The sequence below is a fragment of the Chiloscyllium plagiosum genome, chromosome 39, assembly GCF_004010195.1.
Source record: "Chiloscyllium plagiosum isolate BGI_BamShark_2017 chromosome 39, ASM401019v2, whole genome shotgun sequence".
Taxonomy (NCBI): Eukaryota; Metazoa; Chordata; class Chondrichthyes; order Orectolobiformes; family Hemiscylliidae; genus Chiloscyllium; species Chiloscyllium plagiosum.
The window spans coordinates 10,553,284-10,577,054 of NC_057748.1; the positions used below are offsets into that span (position 1 = coordinate 10,553,284).

The window sequence follows — 23,771 nt, forward strand, 5'->3', positions numbered from 1 at the left end:
AGAGAGAGTGTGTGTGTGTGAGAGAGAGAGTGTGTGTGTGTGTGAGAGAGAGAGAGTGTGTGTGTGTGAGACAGAGAGAGAGAGAAGAGGTTGACAGAAAAAATCGGCAAGGGATCCCAACTGATTTGACTGCATAATGCCATTCATTGTTAGTGGGGGTCAAAAACCTGGAATGCCTCCTGAACAGTATGTGAGTGCATCTTCAATGCAATGGTTCACCTCCGCCCTCTCAGCGGGTGACAAGGGATGAGTGATAAAGACTAATGTCACCTGTGAGCGATTAAATAAACTTACCCCGCCATCCTTGGCCTCACCATAGATCTGTGAAAGGAAATTCCCCAACACTCCGTATGAATGTCAACATAACCATTTAGACGTGAACCTTGATCAAAGAATGGGTTGTTTCTTTTCTCTGTGGCTAAAATTAAACGAAAGCCTGGATTTTGGCTTGAGCTTCGATGCTGATTTTGCTGAAAATGTCTCGACAGTAACACTCGCAATCTTCATCGGTCTTTAAATCACACAACAGTCACCGGGGCATCGGGATTGTTTTGAACACCGAGTTTATTTGGGCTAAAATCTTGAGACAGGAACATAGAAAATAGGAGTCGGCCATTTGGCCCCTCGAGCCTGCTCCCCCATTCACTGACATCATGGCTGATGTTCCACTTCCTTGCCATTTGGCCTCACCAATCATGTTTCCCTTGATGTCTTTAACTCTCTTTTTTTTAATTCACTCATGGGATGTGACTGTCTTTGGCCAGGCCAGCATTTTTTGCCCAGAGGGCAGTTAAGAGTTGACCACATTGCTGTTGGTCTGGAATCTCGCGTAGGCCAGATCAGGTAAGGTTGGCAGTTCCCTTCCCTCAAGGGCACTAGCGAACCAGATGAGTTTTTCCAACAATTGGCAATAGATTCATGGTCGTCATTAGACTCTTAATTCCAGATGTTTTGAAACTACATTCAAATTCCACTATCTGCCATGGCAGGATTTGAACCGGCGTCCCCACGTTATTACCTGGGTGTCTGGATTGACAGTCAAGAGTGTGGTGCTGGAAAAGCACAGCAGTTCAGGCAGCATCTGAGAAGCAAGAAAATGTTTCATCAGGGCTTTTGCCCGAAACGTTGATTTTCCTGCTCCTTGGATGCTGCCTGACTGGCTGTGCTTTTCCAGCACCACACTCTTGACTCTAATCTCCAGCATCTGCAGTACTCACTTTCGCCTCTCTGGATTAATAGCCCGGCAACAATACCATCAATGGCTATCACCTCGCCCATTGTGAAATGTAGAAATCCATTGATCTCTGTCTTGTACGTGATCATTAACCAAGCCTCCACAGCCCTCTGGGGGAGAGAATTCCAAAGTTTCTTCACCCTCTGAGAGAAGGAATTCCTCCTCATCCCAATCCTCAATTGCCTCTCTCTCATTCTCAGACTGTATCCCCATCTCTAGGTTTTCCAGCCGCGGGAAATGTCCACTGTACATCTTCCTTGTAAGAATTGTCTGATTCAAAGAGATTGCCTCTCATTCTTCAAAACTCGGGAGAATAAAAGCCCAGCCTCCTCAATCTCCCCTGATAAGACAATTCCGCCATTCCAGGGATCAGTTCTTATTTTTTATTCATTTTGTGGGATGTGGGTGTCACTGGTTGGGCCAGTATTTATTGCCGGTCGCTAGTTGCCCCTTGAGAAGGTGGTGTTGAGCTGCCTTCTTGAACTGCTGCAGTCCACCTGATGTGGGTTGACCCACAATGCCCTTAGGGAGGGAATTCCAGGATTTTGTCCCAGTGACTGAAGGAACAGTGATATATTTCCAAGTCAGGATGGTTAGTGACTTGAAGTGGACCTTGAAGATAGTGGTGTTCCCATGTACCTGCTGCCCTTGTCCTTCTAGATGGAAATGGTTGTGGGTTTGGAAGGTGCTGTCTGAGGACCTTTGTTGAATTTCAGTTGGATGAATCTTTGTAATCCTATCCAAAAGCTCGCTGGCGATTCAACACTGACTTTCTCAGTGAAGGTCTCACCCCTTGGGAAGATTTCCCACAGATGACTGTTGTGTGGGGTCATTAGGACCCTGCAGCCGCCTCGCGATAACGTCACAGAACAGCGCATTGCTGAGTGTAAATACCACAGCCTGGAAAAACACCACCAGATTCCAACAGGGAGAAAGTGAGGACTGCAGACGCTGGAGATCAGAGTCGAGAATGTGGCGCTGGAAAAGCACAGCAGGTCAGGCAACATCCGAGGAGCAGGCGAATCGACATATCGGGCATAAGCCCTTCATCAGGAATGAGGCTTGTGGGCCAGGGCTGAGAGAGAAATGGGAGAGGGGGTAGCTGGGAAAGCGATAGGTGGATGAATGTGAGGCAGAAGGGGATAGGTTGGAGAGGGGGCAGTGGGAGGAGGAGTTGAAGTATTCAGCCACGGGGCGGTGGGGTTAGTGGGTGCAGGTGTCCCAGAGATGTTCTCTGAAATGATCCCCAAGAAGGTGTCCTGTCTCCCCGATGTAGAGGACACCACACTGGGTACAACGGATACAATAGATGACATTGGTAGAGGTGCAGGTGAATTTCTGACGGATGTGAAAGGATCTCTTGGGGCCTTGGACAGAGGTGAGGGGAGTGGCGTGGGTGCAGGTTTTGTAATTCTTGCCCACTCCATCAAACACATGCAGGCCTTGGCCTCCTCCACCGCCAAACCGTTACCACCTGACACCCGGAGGAGGAACGCATCATACTCCGCCTTGGGACCCTGCAACCACACGGGATAAATGTGGATTTCAACAGCTTCCTCATTTCCCCTCCCCCCACCCTATCCCAGTCCCAAGCCTCCAACTCGGCACCGCCCTCTGGACCCGTCCATCACTGCCCCCTCTGACCTATCACCTTCTCACTTACCTTCATCCACCTATCGCTTTCTCAGCTACCTCCCCCCAGCCCCACCCCCTCCCATTTCTCTCAGCCCTAACCCACAGGCCTCATTCCTGATGAAGGGCTTATGCCCGAAATGTCGATTCTCCCGCTCCTCGGATGCTGCCTGGCCGGCTGTGCTTTTCCAGCACCACACTCTCGACCAGATTCCAACAGCCAGTCTCAGGAACAGAGAGACGTGAACACACAAGGAAGATAGATGAGCCTTACCTAGTGTAACTATTAGATAAAAGCCTGGTATACCTACGATTACCATGTTGAGCTGTACTTGGTATTAATGTATCATAAATAGTGTTACTTTAAAGACTAAACCAAAGAACAGTTCTTGACTCTGCCTTCTCTTATGAACTGTCTGTAAAGAAACTGAAATACCTCGTGTGGCATCAAATTACACCATAAAAAGAACAATTGCTTGAGGAAGGGTCTGGAAGTGGGTGGGATTGTGTTTCTGAGTAACCACTGGTTCGATCTGTTCCAGGCTGTGAAGGATGTGGGGATGGGCCTTCCTCCCCATCGTGCTGGCAGTCAGTGCAGCTGGAGGCTGCTGGGCCGTGTAAGTACCCTTTGAGCACTCATGCACGTTGTGTTTATCTATGTTACCATGACACTCACTTCTCAACTCCGGGCAAAAGCAGCGATCAGAACACTAGGTTCCAGTGCACTGCTCTGTCCCCTTCTCATTCAGTCTCCTGCTGCAGGTAAAAACAACAACAGCAGGCTGCTGCATTGTTGTAACAGCCCAACCCAGGGCACCTCCCGTTCTACATCAACCTGCCATGCCCCCACTGGCCCACATCAAGAGTGCAAGCCTTACTGCATCCCCTGCATCTCAGAGCAGGTGATACATGTGCCTTAGCCAGTGACAAGGACAAATTATATTTGAAAGATCTTGCCCAATCCATGCCTCTTCCACAAAAGAGCAGAACCCTTCCCATCACCCTCCTTATTCTAACAACACCTTGCATTTGAATGGCACCTTTAATATTGAGAAACCAACCGTCTTTCCACTAACACACACACACACACACACACACACGTGCCACAGAAGCTGAGGCAGTGCAAGATGTTACAGGACGGGGTGGGGGGGAGTTGCTGTTAGCGATATGTAAAGTTCCTGTAGTTTTACTCTCTCATTACAGAGAGAGCGCCATAGAGTTGTACAGCACAGAAACAGGCCCTTCGGCCCAATCTGTCCATGCCGACCAGGTTTCCTAAACTGAATTGGTCCCATTTGCCTGCGTTTGACCCATATCCCTCTTGACCTTTCCTATCCATGTACCTGTCCAAATGTCTTTTAAGTGTTGTAATGGTACCCATCTCCACCACTTCCTCTGGCAGCTCATTCCATACACGTACCACACTCTGTTTGAAAAAGTTGCCCCTTAGGTCCCCTTTTAAATTTTTCTCCTTTCACCTTAAACCTATGCCCTTTGGATTTGGGCTCCCCTACTCAGAGGAAATGGTTTAATCTCAGAAGAGGGGAGAGATTGAGAAGGAAAAGTCCTTCATGGTAACCTCAGCTGGTGTGGGATTTGAACCCAAGCTCTTGGTATTACACTGCATTGCAACCCTGCCATCCGAGCTAACCAAACCCTTGGTTGTAATAAGCTCAGATAGATCTTTGTATTTGAAGCAGCCTCCTAAAGGAGGTTGGGGGAAAAGAAGCAGCAAGAACTCAGCAGGGAATTCCAGGGGAGCAGGCAGAGATGTGAAGGCATGGCTGGACTAGTCCCACACGCCTACATTTGGCCCATATCCCTCAAAACCTTTCCCATACAAGTACCTGCCCAAATGTCTTTGAAACATTGTAACTGTACCAGCCTTCACCAATGGAGAAGAAGTGTAAAAAAAGCCAGGGCAGAGTAATAGAGTGTCTACTGAAGGACTGGGAATTACTAAGGCAGGCAGAGACGAGACCGTACAACAGCACTGTAATGAGGCACCAGCTGAGATCTCTGACTGAGCTTCCAGTCATAGTCAGAGAGATATACAGCACAGAAACAGACCCTTTGGTCCAACTCGTCCATGCTGACCTATCCTAAATTATATGGTCGAATTTGTCAGCAGTTAGCCCATATCCCTCTTAAACCTTTCCTATTCATATGCCCATCCAGATGTTTTAAATGTTGTAATTGTACCAACCTCCACCACTTCCATCTGTCCATAATATCCCCTTCTGTGGTTCAGTGTCAGATTTTATTGAATAGCCCACCTTTGATATGCCTTTGGATGTTTCATTACACTATGAGTAATACTTACATAGAAATTGTTATTAAGGCAGTGAGATTTACTTTAGCCGGACAAGTCTATATTAAATGCTGGTGTGCAAGCAAACAAAATGGCAAACTGTACGGAAAAAGAAGGCTTGTATTTATCTAGCACCTTTCGTTACTAGCGGGTTTCTGAGACTGCTTTACAGACAGTGGAGTACTTTAACGGTGCTATCACTTGTTGTAACACAGCACAAACATTCACACACAGCAGCCAGGCAGTCCGTGTTCATGATTGTGGGTTGGGGAGGAAATATTGGTCGGGACTTTGGGACTGGGGGAGAACTCCCTGCTATCCTTCAAAATCGTGTCGTGGAATCATTTACACCTAAGATGGTGCCCTGTGTGGCGACATTACATGCTGTACTCCTGTACTTGGGTACACGTGACAATAAAATCGAAATCTAAACTCAAACAGGCAGGTGGAGCCTCAGTTTAATGTCGCATTCGAAACGGTGGCACCTCCGACACTGCAGCACTCTGTCAGAACTGCACTGGGCTCTGGCTTTGATTTGGGTGCTCTAAGACATGAGGTGGGACATGAACCCAGTACTTTGTGAGGCAAGAATTCTACCAATGGCATAATATTACTTTAGAGTGAGGTTAGAGAATGAATGTTTAACTAAGTGAAAAAATAATTTTGGATGAAAAATTATTTTCTTAAAGGGCAGAACATGATTAGTGCAGTCTGCTAGTACAAGGAAGGCAAGGGTTCATCGGGTGGCTACTATAATGCAGTGCTTCACAAGTTTTTTTTTCCCCCTGAAATGACACCTTCCTCAACTGCAAAGATTTTTCGTGGAGTGCTGTGCAGTTCATATGGTGTGGGGAGCGGGTGGGGGTGTTGGCTACTGGGGAGGGCCATGTAGGCAGTAGCGAGGCCAGGGCTCACGGTGAGGGGAGGAGAGTGGATGTTATCAAAGGATTTCACCTTAAACTATTTTTAAAATCCTTCCTTTTCACTGACTCTTTTGGTCAAGCTTCTAAGATCAGTCAATTAGGCTGTGCCCATCATTCCAAACAAAACACAAGAATTTAAAGGGACCTTGCAGCTGTTAGCTCTCAGTCAGAGTTGGTTAGGAGCTCATCACCCCGAATCTCATAAACACAGAGGCTACAAGAGCAAGTCAGATGCTAGGAATCAGGCAGCAAGTAACTCACCTCCTGACTCCCTAAAAGCTGTCGGGAGAAAGTGAGGTCTGCAGATGCTGGAGATCAGAGCTGAAAATGTGTTGCTGGAAAAGCGCAGCAGGTCAGGCAGTATCCAGGGAACAGGAGAATCGACGTTTCGGGCATAAGCCCTTCTTCACATTTTCATCCCTAAAACCTGTCCATCATCTACAAGTCAGGAGTGTGATGGAATACTCCCCACTTGCCTGGATGGGTACAGCTTCAACAACACTCAAGCAGCTTGACACCATCCAGGACAAAGCTGCCCGCTTGATTGGCACCACATCCACAAACATCCACTCCCTCCAAAACCGACGCTCAGTAGCAGCGGTGTGTACCATCTACAAGATGCACTGCAGAAATTCACCAAAGATCCTTAGACAGCACCTTCCAAATCTGCGACCACTTCCACCCATTTCGGCAAGGGCAGCAGATACATGGGAACACCACCACCTGCAAGTTCCCGTCCGAGCCACTCACCATCCTGACTTGGAAATATATTGCTGTTCTTTCACCGTCGCTGGGTGAAAATCCTGGAATTCCCTCCCTAAGGGCATTGTGGGTCAACCCACAGCAGGTGGACTGCAGCAGTTCAAGGAGGCAGCTGACCACCACCTTCTCAAGGGGCAACTAGGGACAGGCAATAAATGCTGGGCCCAGCCCGCAACACCCAGATCTCACAAGTGAATAAAAACTTTTTTTAAAATGTTGCAATATTCATTTTGGGAAGAGCAGCTGTGATGTAATGACTAATCTTGATAAGTTGTTATATAAATGTTGAAATTCATATTGCTCAATAAGGGATACCATATTTAGCTCATTTTGAATTGCTCACTTTAAATAAAATTAAGGCGTCAAAGTCCAGTTGAATACCAATCAGAATACCCTTTACTCTTTCATGGGATCTGAGAGTTGCTGACAAGGGTATCCCTAATTGCCCCTAAACTGAATGGCTTGCTCGGCTATTTCAGAGGGCACTTCAGCAGGCAGTTACAGACAAAAATGTCAGACGTCCGTGCCTGAAGTATATTATGGAACTAGATGGATTCTTAGAACAATCAACGATCACTTCACAGATTTATATTCCAGATTTATTGATTGAATTTAAATTCTATTAACTCTGATGGTTGGACTTTAAAAATTCACTTCTGAGGTCTGGGCATCGCTGGCTGGTCAGCATTTATTGCCCGTTCCTCGTTGTCTCTTGAGAAGGTGGTGGTGAGCTGCCATCTTGAATCGCTACTGTCCACATGCTGACCCACAATACCATGAGGGAGGGAATTCCAGGATTTTGACTCAGCAGCAGTGAAGGAACGGTGATATATTTCCAAGTCTGGATGGTGAGTGGCTTGGAGGGGAACTTGAAGATGATGGTGTTCCCATGTATCTGCTGCCCTTGTCCTTCTAGATGGAAGAGGTCATGGGTTTGGAAAATGGTGTCTGATGATCTTTGGCAAATTTCTGCAGTACATCTTGTAGTTAGTACATATCACTGCTACTGAGCATCAGTGGATCTGGTGCCAATCAAGCAGGCTACTTTGTCCTGGATGGTATCAAGCTTCTTGAGTGTTGTTGGAGCTGTATTAATCCAGGCCAGTGGTAAGTATTCCATTACACTCCCGATCTATGCCTTGTAGATGGTGGACAGGCTTTGGGGAGTCAGGAAGTGAGTTACTCACTGTAGTATTCCTAGCCTCTGACATTGATTTGAACCCATTAGAGAACTAACCTGTGCCTTTATATTACTTGTAGATAAACAGGAAGCTGGAAGAGCACAGTAAGCTGGGCAGCATCAGGAGGTGGAGACCTCAACAATTCGGGTATAACCCTTCTCCACTTCCCGATGCTGCCTGGTTTGCTGTGTTCATCCAGCCTCCTGTTTGTCGAGATCGGACTGCAGCATCTGCAGTTTTTGGACTCCAACCTTTATATTACTCGGCCAGTGATATTACCCTCACCTTTCCTTGACCACGGTGGATTTTAAGCAACAATTGAAAATAGTTTCACAATCAGCGTTACTAAGACGAGTTTTATACATTTATAGATTTGTAATTGCTACCATTGGTTGCTACCATTGACGGCAATTGAACTTTAATCCCCACAATGGGACTCTGGTCTATTACTCCAGTGACAAAACTGCAACATCAGCATCTCCCTTCCTCCTGCTCATGATAGCGCTAAGCACATGCTGGGGACACAATGGCCTACTGGTGATATCGCTGGACTTGTCAATCCATAGACCCAGCTAATGATAACCATGAATCCATTAACAGTTGTTGGGAAAAAAAACCCACTAATGTTCTTTAGGGACGAAAATTGCCATCCTCACCTGGTCCGGCCTACATATGACTCCAGACTCACAGCCAACATGGTTGACTCTTAAGTGCCCAGTGGGTAATAAATGCTGATCTAGTCAGTGATGCCCGCATCCTATGAATGAGTAAAAAAGACACCCCAAATGCTCGAAGTTGTCAGGCTAATATTGTGTGAAAAATGACGAAGATCCAATCAAGCATGAGGTTGTTACATAGCAACAGTTAAATTCATCATCACAACAGTCCAACACCAACTGGATTCAGTTAATATAACTGAGAATTAGATTCATTGTTAAAATGCCCCAGTAAATGTTGCAGAAGTTATTTTAATGCATAGAATCCCTACATTGGGGAAACAGACCCTTCCAGCCTAACAAGTCCACACTGACCCTCTGAACAATATCCCACCCAGATCCATTCCACTACCCTATTAGTCTATATTTCCCCTGACTGATGCACCCAACCTACACATCCCTGAACACTATGGGTAGCTTAGCATGGCCGATTCACCTAATCTGCATATCTTTGGACTGTGGGAGGAAACCCACGCAGACGTGGGGAGAATGTGCAAACTCCACACAGACAGTTACCCAAGGCTGGAATCGAACCTGGGTCGATGGCGCTGTGAGGCAGCAGTGCTAACCACTGAGCCACCATGCCACACCATAATGTGAAGGAAAATTATCTGGTCACAAGAAATAGGAGCTGGCAAAGGCTTGTCAAGTTATTTTCCGCCATTTATTGAGATCATGGTTGAGCCAATTGTGGCCTCAATTGCGCTTTCCAGCTCGCTTGCCTCTCCCTCATAACCCTTGACTCAAAAACTGTCGAACTCAGCCTTGAATATACTCCATGACCCAACATCGAGCTCCAAGTGAAAGTTCTAAAAACTAATGACCTTCTGAGAGAAGTAATCCCTCTTTGTTATCTTATTATTTCCTCATGGGATGTAGGCATTGCTGGCTGGGCCAGCACTTATCGCCCATCCCTAATTGCTGATTGAGAAGGTGGTGGTGAGCTGCTGTGGTCGGTTTGGTGTAGGTATATCCATAGTGCTGTCAGAGAGGGAGTTCCAGGATTTTTGACCTAGGAATGGTAAAATATTTCAACGGGGAGAAAGTGAGGTCTGCAGATGCTGGAGATCAAAGTTGAAACTTTATTGCTGGAACAGCACAGCAGGTCAGGCAGCATCCAGGGAACAGGAGATTCGACGTTTCGGGCACAGGCCCTTCCTCAGGAATGAGCAGAGAGTGTTCAGCAGGACATTTATCAGTACAATGCCTCGACCAATCAAGAATCAGAGTTTACAATTTAAGCAGAGCTTGGCAGTTACCTATCATCACCATCTAATTGGTACATCTCCAAGGAAATACCTCTGTAAATCAGCATCTATATGCCAACCAATCAATGTATGCCTTTCATACAGAATAAAACACCTTCTCTCCTTTATGTTGCTATTTCTTGTGAATTGTCTTGAGGATCGAGCTCCAAGTGAAAGTTCTAAAAACTAATGACCTTCTGAGAGAAGTAATCCCTCTTTGTTATCTTTATTATTTCCTCATGGGATGTAGGCATTGCTGGCTGGGCCAGCACTTATTGCCCGTCCCTAATTGCTGATTGAGAAGGTGGTGGTGAGCTGCTGTGGTCGGTTTGGTGTAGGTATATTCATAGTGCTGACAGAGGGGGAGTTCCAGGATTTTTGACCTAGGAATGGTAAAATATTTCAACGCCAGGATAGTGAATGGTTTTTGGCCGGAGCCCTTCATCAGGAATTTTTGATCTGCCTGATGAAGGGTTCCGGCCTGAAACGTCGATTCTTCTGCTCCTCAGATGTTGCCTGACCTGCTGTGCTTTTCCAGCACCTCAACTCTGATCTCCAGCATCTGCAGTCCTCACTTTCTCCTGGTGAATGGTTTTATTTTATTCATTCATGGGATGAAAACGTCACTGGCTCAGCCAGAATTTACTCCCCATCCCTAATTACCTAGTGGGTGGTTAAGAGTCAACCACATTGCTGTGGGTCTGGAGTCACATGTATATCAGACCAGGTAAGGATGGCAGCTTTTTTCCCTGCAGGTTATTAGTGAACCAGGTGGGTTTTTCCAACAATCAACAATGAATTCCTGGTCGTTGTTAAACCCTTAATTCCAGATTTTGTTTGATTGGAGCATGACCTGGGCCTCTGGATTAACAGTCTAGTGTTAAGGGTTATGAGGGAGAGGCAAGCGAGCTGGAAAGCGCAATTGGCCTTTGCCAGCTCCTATTTCTTGTGACCACGGTGGCACAGTGGTTAGCACTGCTGCCTCACAGCGCCAGAGACCCAGGTTCAATTCCCGACTCAGGCGACTGACTGTGTGGAGTTTGCACGTTCTCCCTGTGTCTGCGTGGGTTTCCTCCGGGTGCTCCGGTTTCCTCCCACTGTCCAATTCGGCGGGGCGGTGTGGACTTGTTGGGCCGAAGGGCCTGTTTCCACACTGTAAGAAATCTAATCTAATCTGTTCAGCCATCACTTCCCCTGTTCTAATGGTTGGAGGGGAAATTGCATTTATCTCCATCTGCTGCGCCTGCCTGTCCAGGTGTACGGTGTTGCTAAAGGAGTCTTGGAGCACTGATGCAGTCATCTTGTAGATGGTACAGTGTCTCAGAGGTGGAGGAAGTGTTCAAATTGATGCATGTGCTGCCAATCAAGTGTCCTAAACAGGGCTGAGTTTCTTGAGCATTGTTGGAACTTGCAACCATCCAGCAAGTGGGGAGTATTCCATCACATTCATGACTTGTGCCTTGTTGATGTGGACATGTTTGGGGAATTAGGATGTGAGTAACTCTTATGGAAAGCAGCCCTTGACCTGCTCTTGTAACTACAGTACTTACATAGCTGGTTGAGTTGATTGTGAGACTTCATCATTTTAAACTTTAGTTCTAGATTCCCCTATGACAGAAAACATCCCCTCACATGTGTCGTCTCAAGCTCCCTCAGAATCTTATAGACCACCTTCCGTCCTTTGGAACTCCATTGAGTCTAAACCAAACCTGCTCAACTTTAAAGATACCTCTTTCATCTCAGGAATTATTATTGTGTATCTTCTCTGAATTGCTTTGAAAGCAAATAGATCCTCCCTTAGGGAAAGGGACCAAAATTGCACTAGGTTGATCACAGAATCCTTACAGTGTGATGGAGCAGGTCCTTTGGCCCATCAAGTCCACAGAATGCAGGTGAGTGGCGTTGGTGGGGGCAGAAGAGGTGGCAAACATGGCAGTGGGGGAGGGGGGCAGAAGTCACTGAGCATGTGACATCAGTGATGATGTGAGGGGCGGAAGTGATGTCACGTGTGGTGCATGAGGAATTGTGAGGGGCGGAGCTGACACGCCCCCATTCAACTCATCCCCCATCAAGTCTACACCGACCCTCCAAAGATCATCCCACCCCATTCCCAATATCCCTGCATTTCCCATGGCTAACCCACACATCCCTGGACACGGAGCAATTTAGCATGGCCAATCTACCTGACCTGCACATCTTTGAACAGTGGGAGGAAACCAGAGCAAACCCACACAGACACAAGGAGAACGTGCAAACTCCATACAGCCCAGTCACCCTCGGCTGGAATTGAACCCGTGTCCCTGGCGCTGTGAGGCAGCAGAGTTAACCACTGTGCCATTATCTCACTGATGACTTGTGGTGTTGTGGTAAAGCGTCCCTACTTTTATATTCTAATTCCTTTTGAATTAAAAGCGACATTGTATTTACCTTCCTAATTGCTTGATTTGCCTGCGTGCTAACCTTTTGTGCACCTTGTTCGGGGACTCCCAGATTCCTCGGCATTCTGCAGTATCTCTCCATTAAAAAGATATCATGCTTTTCTATTCTTCCTGCCAAAGCAGACAACTTTAGACTTTCCCATGGCGTATTCCACCTTCCAATTTTTTACCCACTCTCTGAACCTATCCATATCGCCATTAAAAACTCTTTGTCCTCCTTGCAACTTGCTTTGCTTCCCATCTTTGCATTGTGAGCAAACTTGGCTACAATGCAGTCAGTTGCTTCATCCAAGTCATCAATTATAAATATCCGAGGCCCCAGCACTGAACCCAGTGGAACTCCACTCATTACAATCTGCCAACCCAACTTAGTGAAGAACGTGTTTGGTACACTTGCTTTATTTATCAGTGTATGGAGTACAGGGGTTGGGGGATCATGTTGTGGCTGTACAGGACATTGGTTAGGCCACTTTTGTATTCAGTTCTGGTTTCCCCCCTATAGAAGGATGTTGTTAAACTTGAAAGGGTCCAGAAAGGATTTACAAGAATATTGCTGAGGTTGAAGTGTTTGAACTACAGGATAATCTTGATATTTCCGAATATTGTTTTATTTGGATTTTATTTGAATAGTATTTTGTTTGGATAATTGAATGTTTGGATAATTGAATGTTTGGATAATTGAATGTTTGGATAATTGAATGTTCAGATAACACAATGTTCAGATAACACAGTTTACCCAAGCATTGGGACTTTGAGATCTTGTTCAGATAATCCGAAATTTGAATAATTGGTATTTGGGTAACCGAGGTTGCACTGTAGAGGGAGAGACTGAATAGGCTGGGGCTGTTTTCCCTGGAGTGTCAGAGGCTGTTGGGTGGACCTTCTAGTAGTTTATAAAATCATGAGGGGCATGGATAGGATGAACAGCCGACGTGTTTTTCCCCAGGGTAGGGGAGTCCAAAGCGAGAGGGCACAGCTTTAAGGTGAGAGAAGAAAGATTTATAAGAGACCTAAGGGGCAACGTTTTCACACAGAGGGTGGTGCGTGTATGGAATGAGCTGCCAGAGGAAGTGGTGGAGGCTGGTACAATTACAACATTTAAAAGACATCTGGATGGGTATATGAATAGGAAGGGTTTAGAGGGATATGGGCCGGGTGCTGGTAAATGGGACTAAATCAAAATGGGATATCTGGTTGGAGTGGAAGAGTTGGACTGAAGGGCCTGTTTTTGTGCTGGTGTGACTCTGTGACTCTATAAACTCTAGGATGCAGGCTGTCAGGACCAGTGGACTTGTCTTTATTCCCATTAGCTTTCCCAGTCCTTAATGTCCAGTGATTGTGAGATTGTTCCTTCTTTCTTTTGCCTCTTCCTTTTCTACTATTCTTAGGATCCTTTCTGTGTCTTGTCCTGTTAAGAATGATGCAACATAATTATGCACAGTCTTTCCCATTTCCTCATTTTCCATTATTAATGCCCTGGTCTCACCCTCTGAAGGACTACCACTCAGCAGCTCTTTATTAGAATTTGAATCCCTATAGTGTGGAAATAGGCCCTTCAGCCCAACAAGTCCACGCTGACCCTCCAAGGAGTATCCCACTCAAACCCATTCCTCTACATTTACCTCTGACTAACCTACACATCCCTGAACACTATGGGCAACTTAGCATGGCCAATTCACCCTAACTTGCACATCTTTGGACTGTGGGAGGAAACCAACACAGACACAGGGATAATATGCACACTCCACACAGACAGTCACCCAGGGCTGGAATCGAACCCAGGTCCCTGGTGCTGTGAGGCAGCAGTGCTAGCCATCGTGCCACCCTTAGCTTTGCTGCTTCCCCAGATGTCCATAACCTCCAGGTCTACCAATAACCTTTTCAGCATTGTCCATCTTTTCTTGCAATTTTATACCATCCTTAACTTCCTTTGTTAGCCACTGATGCTGCTTTCTTCTTGTACAGCCTCTGTCTCAACAGAATGTGTCTTTTGTAGGGAGTTATATTAACCCACAAGCAAGAGGAAGGTGCAGGCTATTTGGCCCCTCGGGCCTGCTACACTGTTTAGTAAGGTCGTGGCCGATCCAATCAAAACCTCAAATCCACTTTTCCGTCTACTCCAACAACCTTGCACCCTCTTGCTTACGCAGAGTACGTCAGCTGCTGCCTTAAACGCATTCAGAGAATCTGCCTTTTCAGGAAGAGAGTTACAAAGATTTGTGACCCTCTGAGAAGAAAAGTTTTACCTCATCTGTTTTGAAAGGGCGACCCCTTTGATTTTTACACCATAATGGCTTGTTCTATGGCAGCCCAGTGGCAGCCCACACGAAAAATTTGATAAGTGGTGTTCAGATAAGATATGGGGTCAACCATTTTAATAATGGGCGGCACGGTGGCTCAGTGGTTAGCACTGCTGCCTCACAGTGGCAGGGACACGGGTTCAATTCCACCCTCGGGCAACTGCCTGCACGGAGTTTGCACATTCTCCCCGTATCTGCGTGGGTTTCCTCCCACAGTCCAAAGGTGTGCAGGTCAGGGTGGATTGGTCATTGCACTTGGTGTCCAGGGATGTGCAGGCTGGATGGGTTAGCCATGGGAAATGCAGGGTTATCGGGTAGCAGGGTTGGTGTGGGGTCTGGGTGGAATACTCTTTGGAGGGCTTGGTGTGGATTCGATGGGCTGAATGACCTGCTTCCACAGAGTAGGAATTCTAGATTCTCCCATAAGTAGAAACATCCTCTCCATGTCCTACCAGTCAAGATGCCTCATAGCTTATATGTTTCAATCAAGTCATCACTTCCAAAAGTCCAGCCTCTCCTACAGGACAACCCTCCCATTCCAGGATTCGTCTGGCAAACCTTCTCTGAATTGCCTTCAATTTATATACGTCCTCTAACAAAGAGACCCATACTCTGGATATCTTTCCAGCTGTTATCTCACCAATGCCCTGTATGACTGAATGAAAGATTCCCTCATAAGTTTGCCACTACTCCTCCACTGCTTTATCTTTCAACCTAACTATTCAGTCCACTTGTGCTGACTTTGTCTTCATAACTTTATAAAAGCCTTTATTTAACGTTAATTGTTTGCATAGCGTGGAAACTGGTCGAGGCAGACTTCACCGAAGCATTCAAAAGCGAGCTAGATTATTATTTTCTAATTCTCCCACAAGAGACAAGGCTCAGATGGGCGGCACGGTGGCTCAGTGGTTAGCACTGCTACCTCACAGCGCCAGGGACCAGGGTTCAATTCCACCCTCAGGCAACTGTCTGTGTGGAGTTTGCACATTCTCCCCGGGTCTGCGTGGGTTTCCTCCCACAGTCCAAAGGTGTGCAGGTTAACTGAATTGGCCATGCTAAATTGCCCATAGTGTTCGGTGTATTAGTCAGAGTGAAATGGGTCTGGGTGGGTTACTCTTTGGAGGGTCGGTGTGGACTGGTTGGGCCGAAGGGCCTGTTTCCACACTGTAGGGAATCAAATCTATTTTAAAAAGCAGGCTTACGGGGAGAAGACAGGAGATTGGTGTGAAAGGAATCACTCGTTTGGAGGGCCAGCATAGACAAACTGGCTGAATGGTCTCTTTCTGCACTAAGAATGTCTCCAGTCCCACATTCTCACTGTCAGATTGAATGTGAGATTGCATCTTGTTACAATGACTCCTATTGAGAGGGTCCTTCACTGTTTGAGATTATTTATTAATCCTGTCTCATTACTGGGTCTAAAATAGCCAGTTCCCTGATTTGTTCCAGGACATATTGTTCTGGAACCAGGCAAGATTACGTCAGCTTCTTCATCTAGGAGCAGTTTAATGTTAATGTCACTACTTTACTTCCATGATGCAGATCTGATCATTGAACTCCTTAACAATTTTTCTCTCTGTGACTGCTGAGAATTCCTCTTCCGTTACTGTGTTTCTTATCCCACAGCAATCTGGCTACCTGTTTGATTACTCCTATCCTGTTTCTTCACAATCTTAAATCATTTCTGCTAAATTAGGTTTGTTCGATCTCTGTTCAACCCTTGTGTCTCAATTGGTAGGACTACTGCCTCTGAATCAGCAAATTGTCGTTTCAAGTACCTCTCAGATCAGAATCTGTGTACACTGACAGCAATCTTTCTGACACTTCAAAAATGATGACACTCAAAAGGCACTTTATCGGTTTTGTTTTAAAGGCAGTGCTAGTTTGGTGACACAGAACTTTGGGAGTCCCTGGGGCTGTGAAAGGTATTACATAAGGAACTGATTAGATTAGATTACTTACAGCGTGGAAACAGGCCCTTCGGCCCAACAAGTCCACACCAACCCTCCGAAGAGCAACCCCACCCAGACCCATTCCCCTACATTTACCCCTTCATCTAACACTACGGGCAATTTAGAATGGCCAATTCACCTAACCCGCACATTTTTGGACTGTGGGAGGAAACCAGGGCACCCGAAGGAAACCCACGCAGACATGGGGAGAATGTGCAAACTCCACACAGACAGTCGCCTGAGACGGGAATTGAACCTGGGTGTCTGGCGCTGTGAGGCAGCAGTGCTAACCACTGAGCCACCGTGCCGCCCAATGCCAGGTTTTTTTGCGAGCAACATCAGTATCTTCCTTTTAACAAGGGGTTGAGTTTCCCTTCAACTGGACATGCTCCACTATCTTTTTCACAGCAGTTTAATTATTGTCAAATCTCACCTCCAACCTTTGGACTTTAGTTATCATGTCATTCCCAATTTGCAGTTATGTCATTGTGTAAGCCAGTGACTATTTTAAATTTTCCCAAATATCAGTTTACAATGTAATGCTATCTTATCTGGTTCTTTTATTGTATTGTTTCATGTCATACGCGAATATTAACCAAGCCGTTTTGACTTTGCCTGTGGATTTTCTGCAGGTTCGGAATAGCGGTGGCAAATGGATCTGTGAACATTACTGTGGAATTCCCCTACATCAGGTAACTTCAGTGTTGCTGACAGGCGCACCCTGCAAGTCTTCCAAGATATTGTGTTATCGCTCAAACCCAATGACCTAGAAGTGCAAGATTTATCCCAGGGTAGGTGGTAGGCTGACTGTTCATTCCTTCGCTACAATGTAACTGGCAGACCCAACTTTGCACAGGCACGTGTAAGCTAGGAGCAAGAGTAGGCCATTTGGCCTGCTCCACAATTCAATATGATCGCGGCTATTCATTTGAGCACAATTCCCTCATTCTGTCCTCCCCCCTCAAATCCCTTGATCCCTTTAGCCATAATAGCTATACCTACCTCTTCCTTGAAAACACATAACGTCTTGGGGCCTCACCACTCTCCGGGTGAAGATAACGCTCTTCATCTTCAGTCCTAACTTGGACCTTATTCTGAGACTATTTCCCATGATTCCACGCAACACTAGTGTGGAGTAACTTCCTGTTTGCATGTCCCCTGTTTAACCCTGTAAGAATTTTCTAAATTTTATTCATCACCCATTTCTCTTCAAAACTCTACAAAATACAGACCACTTTCCTCATAAGGTCAGTGGTCACAGGCCTTGAGACATTAGCTCTGTTTCTCTCTCCACAGACACTGCCAGACGTGCTGAGTTCCTCCAGAAACCTTTGCTTTGATTTGCTTCAAATCGCCAGCATCTGCGATTCTTTGTTTTATTTTGTCTTTAAAACTTTCCTCATGGGATATGGGCAGTGCTTTTCTTGTCCATTTAAGAGTCAACCTGAGGCTGGAGTCACATAGAGGCCAAACCAGGCAAGGCTGGCAGATTTAATTCCCTAAAGGGTATTGGCAAACAAGATTTTCTTTTTGAATGACGATAGCTAGTGGTTACACAGTCATTCTGAGGGCTAGCTTTTTGAAAAAAAAAAGATTCCAGGTTTTAAATCATTGCCACAATGGTGTTCAAACCCTCCTATCCATAAGACAGTGGCGTAACCACTGTACCACCAGCTCCCTCACAGTTGAGGTGAATAGCATAGATGCATTTAAGGGTAAGTTGAATAAACACACATGGAAGGAAGAAACAGAAGGGTATGCTGACAACGTTAAATGATGTAGGATAGGAGGAGATGCATATGGGCTAGAATGAGTCTGTTGGGCCAAATGGCCTGTTTCTGTTTTTAAGGACCGGACCAAACCTTCAAACTATGTTAGGGAGATAGCCTAGACCGTAACTTTTTCTTATTTTAAAGGCAAGTGCCAGGCGTTGCATTCTGGATTGGTCAAACTACCGGTCTTGAAGCAAAACACACTTTATTCATATACTGTAGATAAAATACAACAAAAGAATTGGAATAATTAACTCTATTGGATAACTTAACAGAATGATAGATTATTTATAGATAACAGGTACTAAACGGAATCTGTTCCAATATAGGAACACACCCTTGACAAAGGCAAATTCAGTCAAATAGATTGTCTCACATGTAATTCTCCAGTCCAGGAGGAAACAAAACATCAAGAGAAAACTTTGAGAGAGACAGTGGCAGGGAGAGATGTATTGCAGTTTCCAAACTGAGCTTCAACACCCCAGAAATACTAAAAATTAAAATCCTGGCTCTGTGGGAGCTTGACTCCACCCGTTCAAGCTGCTTCTATTGTTCCAACAAAAAAACCCAAGGTCTCACAAGCTGTTTACTTTATTGGTTTGAAATAGACAGCTTGGTACCTCTGTCTTAAAACCTCTCTTCAAAAAAATCAAGGACAAACTACACCTCTCAAAGCCATAGCATCGTCTAAGTGTGCTATTTGTTCTGTGTCATGTCAGTTGCGCTCGTCAGTTGAGTGATAAACCTTTGACTTTCCGTGTTTTCTTCAGTGTTTGTGGGGCTGAACCACCTCAGAGCTGCATTTTTGGCCAAGTGATGAACGTCGGGTCTTTTCTGGGTGAGTATACCTCAAACGGATTCCTTTTGAGGACACAGGGAGAACTCCACATACACCAAATGCAGACAGTGAGGTTCAGTGAGGCCAACCCCTCCCGGTGTGACACAGAGCCATGGTGATCACAAACAGCAGCGTCTGGACATCAACCCAGCTATCCACCGCCAGCAGGGGAAAGCGAACGTGAGTCAAAACTCACGGTTGCTGGAAATCTGAAGTAAAAGAGCAGAAGGTGTCAGAGGAACTTAGCAGCATCTGAGCTGAGTTGACCTGTCCAGTCCAATGTGTCTCTTCTTCAGAACTAGAATAAGATACAAATACTCGCAAAGTTAAAAACTCGCAAAACTACAATCTGTGCCTTTCACTGGCTGCCAATTGGATTTTTAAATTCAAAAATCTACTATAGTCATAAAAATATCTTTTATTTACAGATATAGTCACTGAAGCAGTTTGGTTCTGTACAGTAGCACATGAAAAAACAAATTTTGGAGTTAGACTCTATCCAAAGGCATTTCTTACTTGTACAAGATTATATTTACATACATTCTGAGGCAATGAGAGGGTCTAACAGCTGAATGGACCCTCGTTATACTTTGGCAGAAAGACCTCAGACAGTGGTCTTTTCCCACATGCCCCTCAGTGGCGGCTGCCCCTGGCTTCAGTGCGTCCCTCAACACACAGTCCTGGACCTTGGAATGTGCCAGTCTGTAACACTCAGTCAGGGTCAACTCCTTGCTCTGGAAGACCAAGAAGTTTTGGTTGGACCAAAGCGGGCCTTTCACTGAGTTGATGGTCCTCCAGGTGCAGCCGATATTTGTCTCGGTGTGCACCCGGGGAACAGACCGTAGAGAACAGAGTCCCATATCACGGAGCTGCTCAGGACAAACCTCCACACAAACCACTACATCTCTCTCCAGACTTCATTTTCAAAGGCACGTTCCAGAAGGAGATGTGGGACAGTATGTCTCCAGTCAGTACCTTAGGATAAAGGTCACACATGATTACCAAAAGTCAGCAGGCACAGTGGCACAGTGTTGCATTTCTCTCCTCTTTTCGATTGTCATGTTAAAAAAAAAACATCTGATTCACTAATATCCTTTCAGGCTGGAAAATCGGTCATCCGTTTATCCTCTGTCTCGGTGTTGCTCACCTGACCTTAAAGAATGAATCTGGAACGTGCCTTTGAAAATGAGGTCTGGAGGGAGATGTAGTGATTTGTGTGGAGGTTCATCCCGAGCAATTCCATGATGTGGGACTCTGTTCTGTATGGTCTGTTCCCCGGGTGCACACCGAGACAAACATCGGCTGCACCTGGAGGACCATCAACTTAGTGAAAGGGGAAAGACCAGCTTCAGAGAGGATGTTTAGTTTTAAAATTGTTTCTCTCGTTCTTTGCAGTTATTTGGGTTTGTGTCATCAGATACCAGCAAGTGATAGACTATGGGTACCAGTCGGCACTGAACATTGTCAGTCTGGTGACCGGCTGCCTGTGCGCGATCGGGGGTTCCTTGGTGGGAAATTTCCAGGTAATGTGTTGCATGAGACTGGAGGGGAGGTGGGGATTGTGGTGGGGAGAGTGGGGTGGGGCAATGCTTTCGGCTGAATGGGCAAGTTTTTCCTGGGCTATGGGTTTCGCCAATGGCAGCTGCCGTTGGACACAGTACTTCCCAGTAGTATGAAGCTCCGAAATGCCTGAAAAAAATCCAGTTGCCCTCCCATCTCAGGTCAGAGTGGTGCTGGAAAAGCACAGCAGGTCTGAGGAAGGGCTTTTGCTCGAAACATCAATTTTCCTGCTCCTTCGATGCTGCCTGACCTGCTCTCTCCAGACCTCATTTTCAAAAGAACAGCAGGTCAGGCAGCATCGAAGGAGCAGGAAAATTGACGTTTCGGGCAAAAGCCCTTCATCAGACCTGCTGTTCTTTTCCAGCACCACTCTCATCTTGACACTAATCTCCAGCATCTGCAGTCCTCACTTTCGCCTCCCATCACAGATTGCTCAGTGCTACCAGCCAACTGCATGACCCCTCAGCATCCATAACCCCTTGGCAACCCTGGGTGATGATCCCCGTCATATAACCACCATGCCTCAGGGCTTCACTCCTCCCTTTCCCTCTGACCCCAGCCCCTGTTTCTCACCCTCCACCAGTTTCGCTCTTGGGCCCCATCCCACTGGTCCGACAAAGTCTCTCCTGTCAAATCAAAACTCTGCTGGAAATCGAACAGACAAATCCCGCAGAAAGAAAAGTGCCGGGAAACTCAGTGGCGACTCAGTGGAGAGAGAGAGAGAAACAGAGTTAAGTCGCAGATCAGGTAAAACTGTAGGAGCAGATTACTGCTGGAATCTACAGTGGAACCAACAAATGCTGGAGATCACAACGGGTCAGGCAGCATCCATGGAGAGAGAGCAAGCTAATGTTTCAAGCCTCGATGACACTTCATCAGAGCTGATGATGCACATCAGCTCTGACAGTCTTCCAGACTTGTACTGTGAGCTTACTCTCCCTCCTGCCCGATCGGCTGGTGATCTCCAGCATTTGTTGTTTCTGGTAGAACTGCATTTCAGTCCTGAAGAAGAATTGCACCAGACTCAACATGAGCTGTTTCTCTCTCCAGAGCTGCTGCCAGACTTGCTGAGTTTCTCCAGCAATTTTGGAGTTTGTTGGTGATAGCGGGTCTCCCGTTTAGGTGAACGATGCTTACCAGGTATTTCTTCTATAGCCCGATGATTGTGTTCTTGTGCAGCCCTATGTTATAGAAACAGCAATTAAAGTGTTGGTGATGTGTAATTGAGTTACAGCCAACACACCACATTAAGAGTTCACGCTTTAGAAACAGTGTCCCCAATTCGTCCAATGGGCTACAGTGAATCTGTGTTAACAAAACACACATTATAACAGAACGACCTGTATCATTACTGTGTCTGTTGCTCCCGATGTGGTCTCCTCTACATTGGGGAGACTGGATGCCTTACTCGCAGAGCGGTTTAGGGAACATCTCCGGGACACCCGCACCAATCAACCCCACCGCCCTGTGGCCAACATTTCAATGCCTCCTCCCACTCTGCCGAGGACATGCAGGTCCTGGGCCACCTCCATCGCTGCTCCCTCACCACCCAACGCCTGGAGGAAGAACGCCTCATCTTCCACCTTGGGTCCCTTCAACCCCAGGGCATCAATGTGGACTTCACCAGTTTCCTCATTTCCCCTCCCCTCTCCTTACCCCAATTCCAACCTTCCAGCTCAGCACTGTCCTCATGACCATTCCTACCTGTCTGTCTTCTTTCCCACCCATCCGCTCCACCCTCCTCTCCGACCTATCACCTTTACCCCTTCCTCCACCCACCTATTCAGTATCCTGCCTTTCAAGGAACTATGAACCTACACTCCAAGCTCTCTTTGTTTGGCAATGCGCCCCAGGACCTTACCATTAAGTGTATAAGTCAATAGACAATAGACAATAGGTGCAGGAGTAGGCCATTCAGCCCTTCGAGTTGCACCGCCATTCAATATAATCATGGCTGATCATTCCTAATCAGTATCCTGTTCCTGCCTTATCTCCATAACCCTTGATTCCACTATCTTTGAGAGCTCCATCCAACTCTTTCTTAAATGAATCCAGAGACTGGGCCTCCACTGCCCTCTGGGGCAGAGCATTCCACACAGCCACCACTCTCTGGGTGAAGAAGTTTCTCCTGTGCTCTGTCCTAAATGGTCTACCCCGTATTTTTAAGCTGTGTCCTCTGGTTCGGCACTCACCCATCAGAGGAAATATGTTTCCAACTGCCAGAGTGTCCAAAACTTTCATAATCTTATACGTCTCAATCAGGTCCTGCCCTGATTTGCCTTTCCAAAATGCAGCACCTCACATTTACCTAAATTAAACTCTATCTGCCACGTCTTGGCCCATGGGCTCACCCAGTCAAGGTCCTGTTGTGCTCTAAGTAACCTCCTTTGCTGTCCACTACATCTCTGATTTTAATAACATCAATTCAGAGTAAATGTTACTGCAGTAGTGGAAGGTAGTACTGTTGGACTCATTAGTCATACTGATTATGTGTAGAGTAGACGTGGTCTTGATTTTAAAATATTTGCTTTTCAGCATCACTCTAATCCCTTCCCTATCCACCTATTGCACTCTCATCTACCTTCCCTCCCAGCCTCATTCCTGAAGAAGAGCTTTTACCCGAAACATCAATTTCCTGCTCCTCGGATGCCGTCTGACCGGCTGTGCTTTTCCAGCACCACTCTAATTCAGACTCTAATCTCCAGCATCTGCAGGACCCCCTTTCACCTCATTACTTATTGTCCACTCACATAATGTCGTTTCAGGAACTCCGTGCTCTCAGAGGGAAGAGAATAAAAAGTACAAACCCCAGCGGGGGGAGGAGCTAATTTCTTTATTGATTATCTTCAACAGACCGTCAACCAGATCCACGTCCACCTCGTGGGAGCCTTTCTCGCCTTCTTTA

At 46.3% G+C, this 23,771-nt stretch overlaps 1 protein-coding gene across 11 annotated transcripts in view; it reads left to right on the forward strand.

The window, feature by feature from the left end:
* LOC122542220 (modulator of macroautophagy TMEM150B-like) overlaps nucleotides 1–23,771 on the forward strand; it is a 34,012-nt gene extending 10,241 nt beyond the window's left edge. For 10 of the 11 annotated variants that reach the window (XM_043679728.1, XM_043679727.1, XM_043679726.1 and 7 more), the window contains 5 exons: nucleotides 3,409–3,483; nucleotides 17,329–17,388; nucleotides 19,239–19,306; nucleotides 20,702–20,829; nucleotides 23,632–23,707. In XM_043679728.1, coding sequence (XP_043535663.1) covers nucleotides 3,419–3,483; nucleotides 17,329–17,388; nucleotides 19,239–19,306; nucleotides 20,702–20,829; nucleotides 23,632–23,694 — 384 coding nt within the window. In that variant the 5' untranslated portion in view covers nucleotides 3,409–3,418 and the 3' untranslated portion in view covers nucleotides 23,695–23,707. The other variant, XR_006309762.1, reaches the window with a different exon arrangement.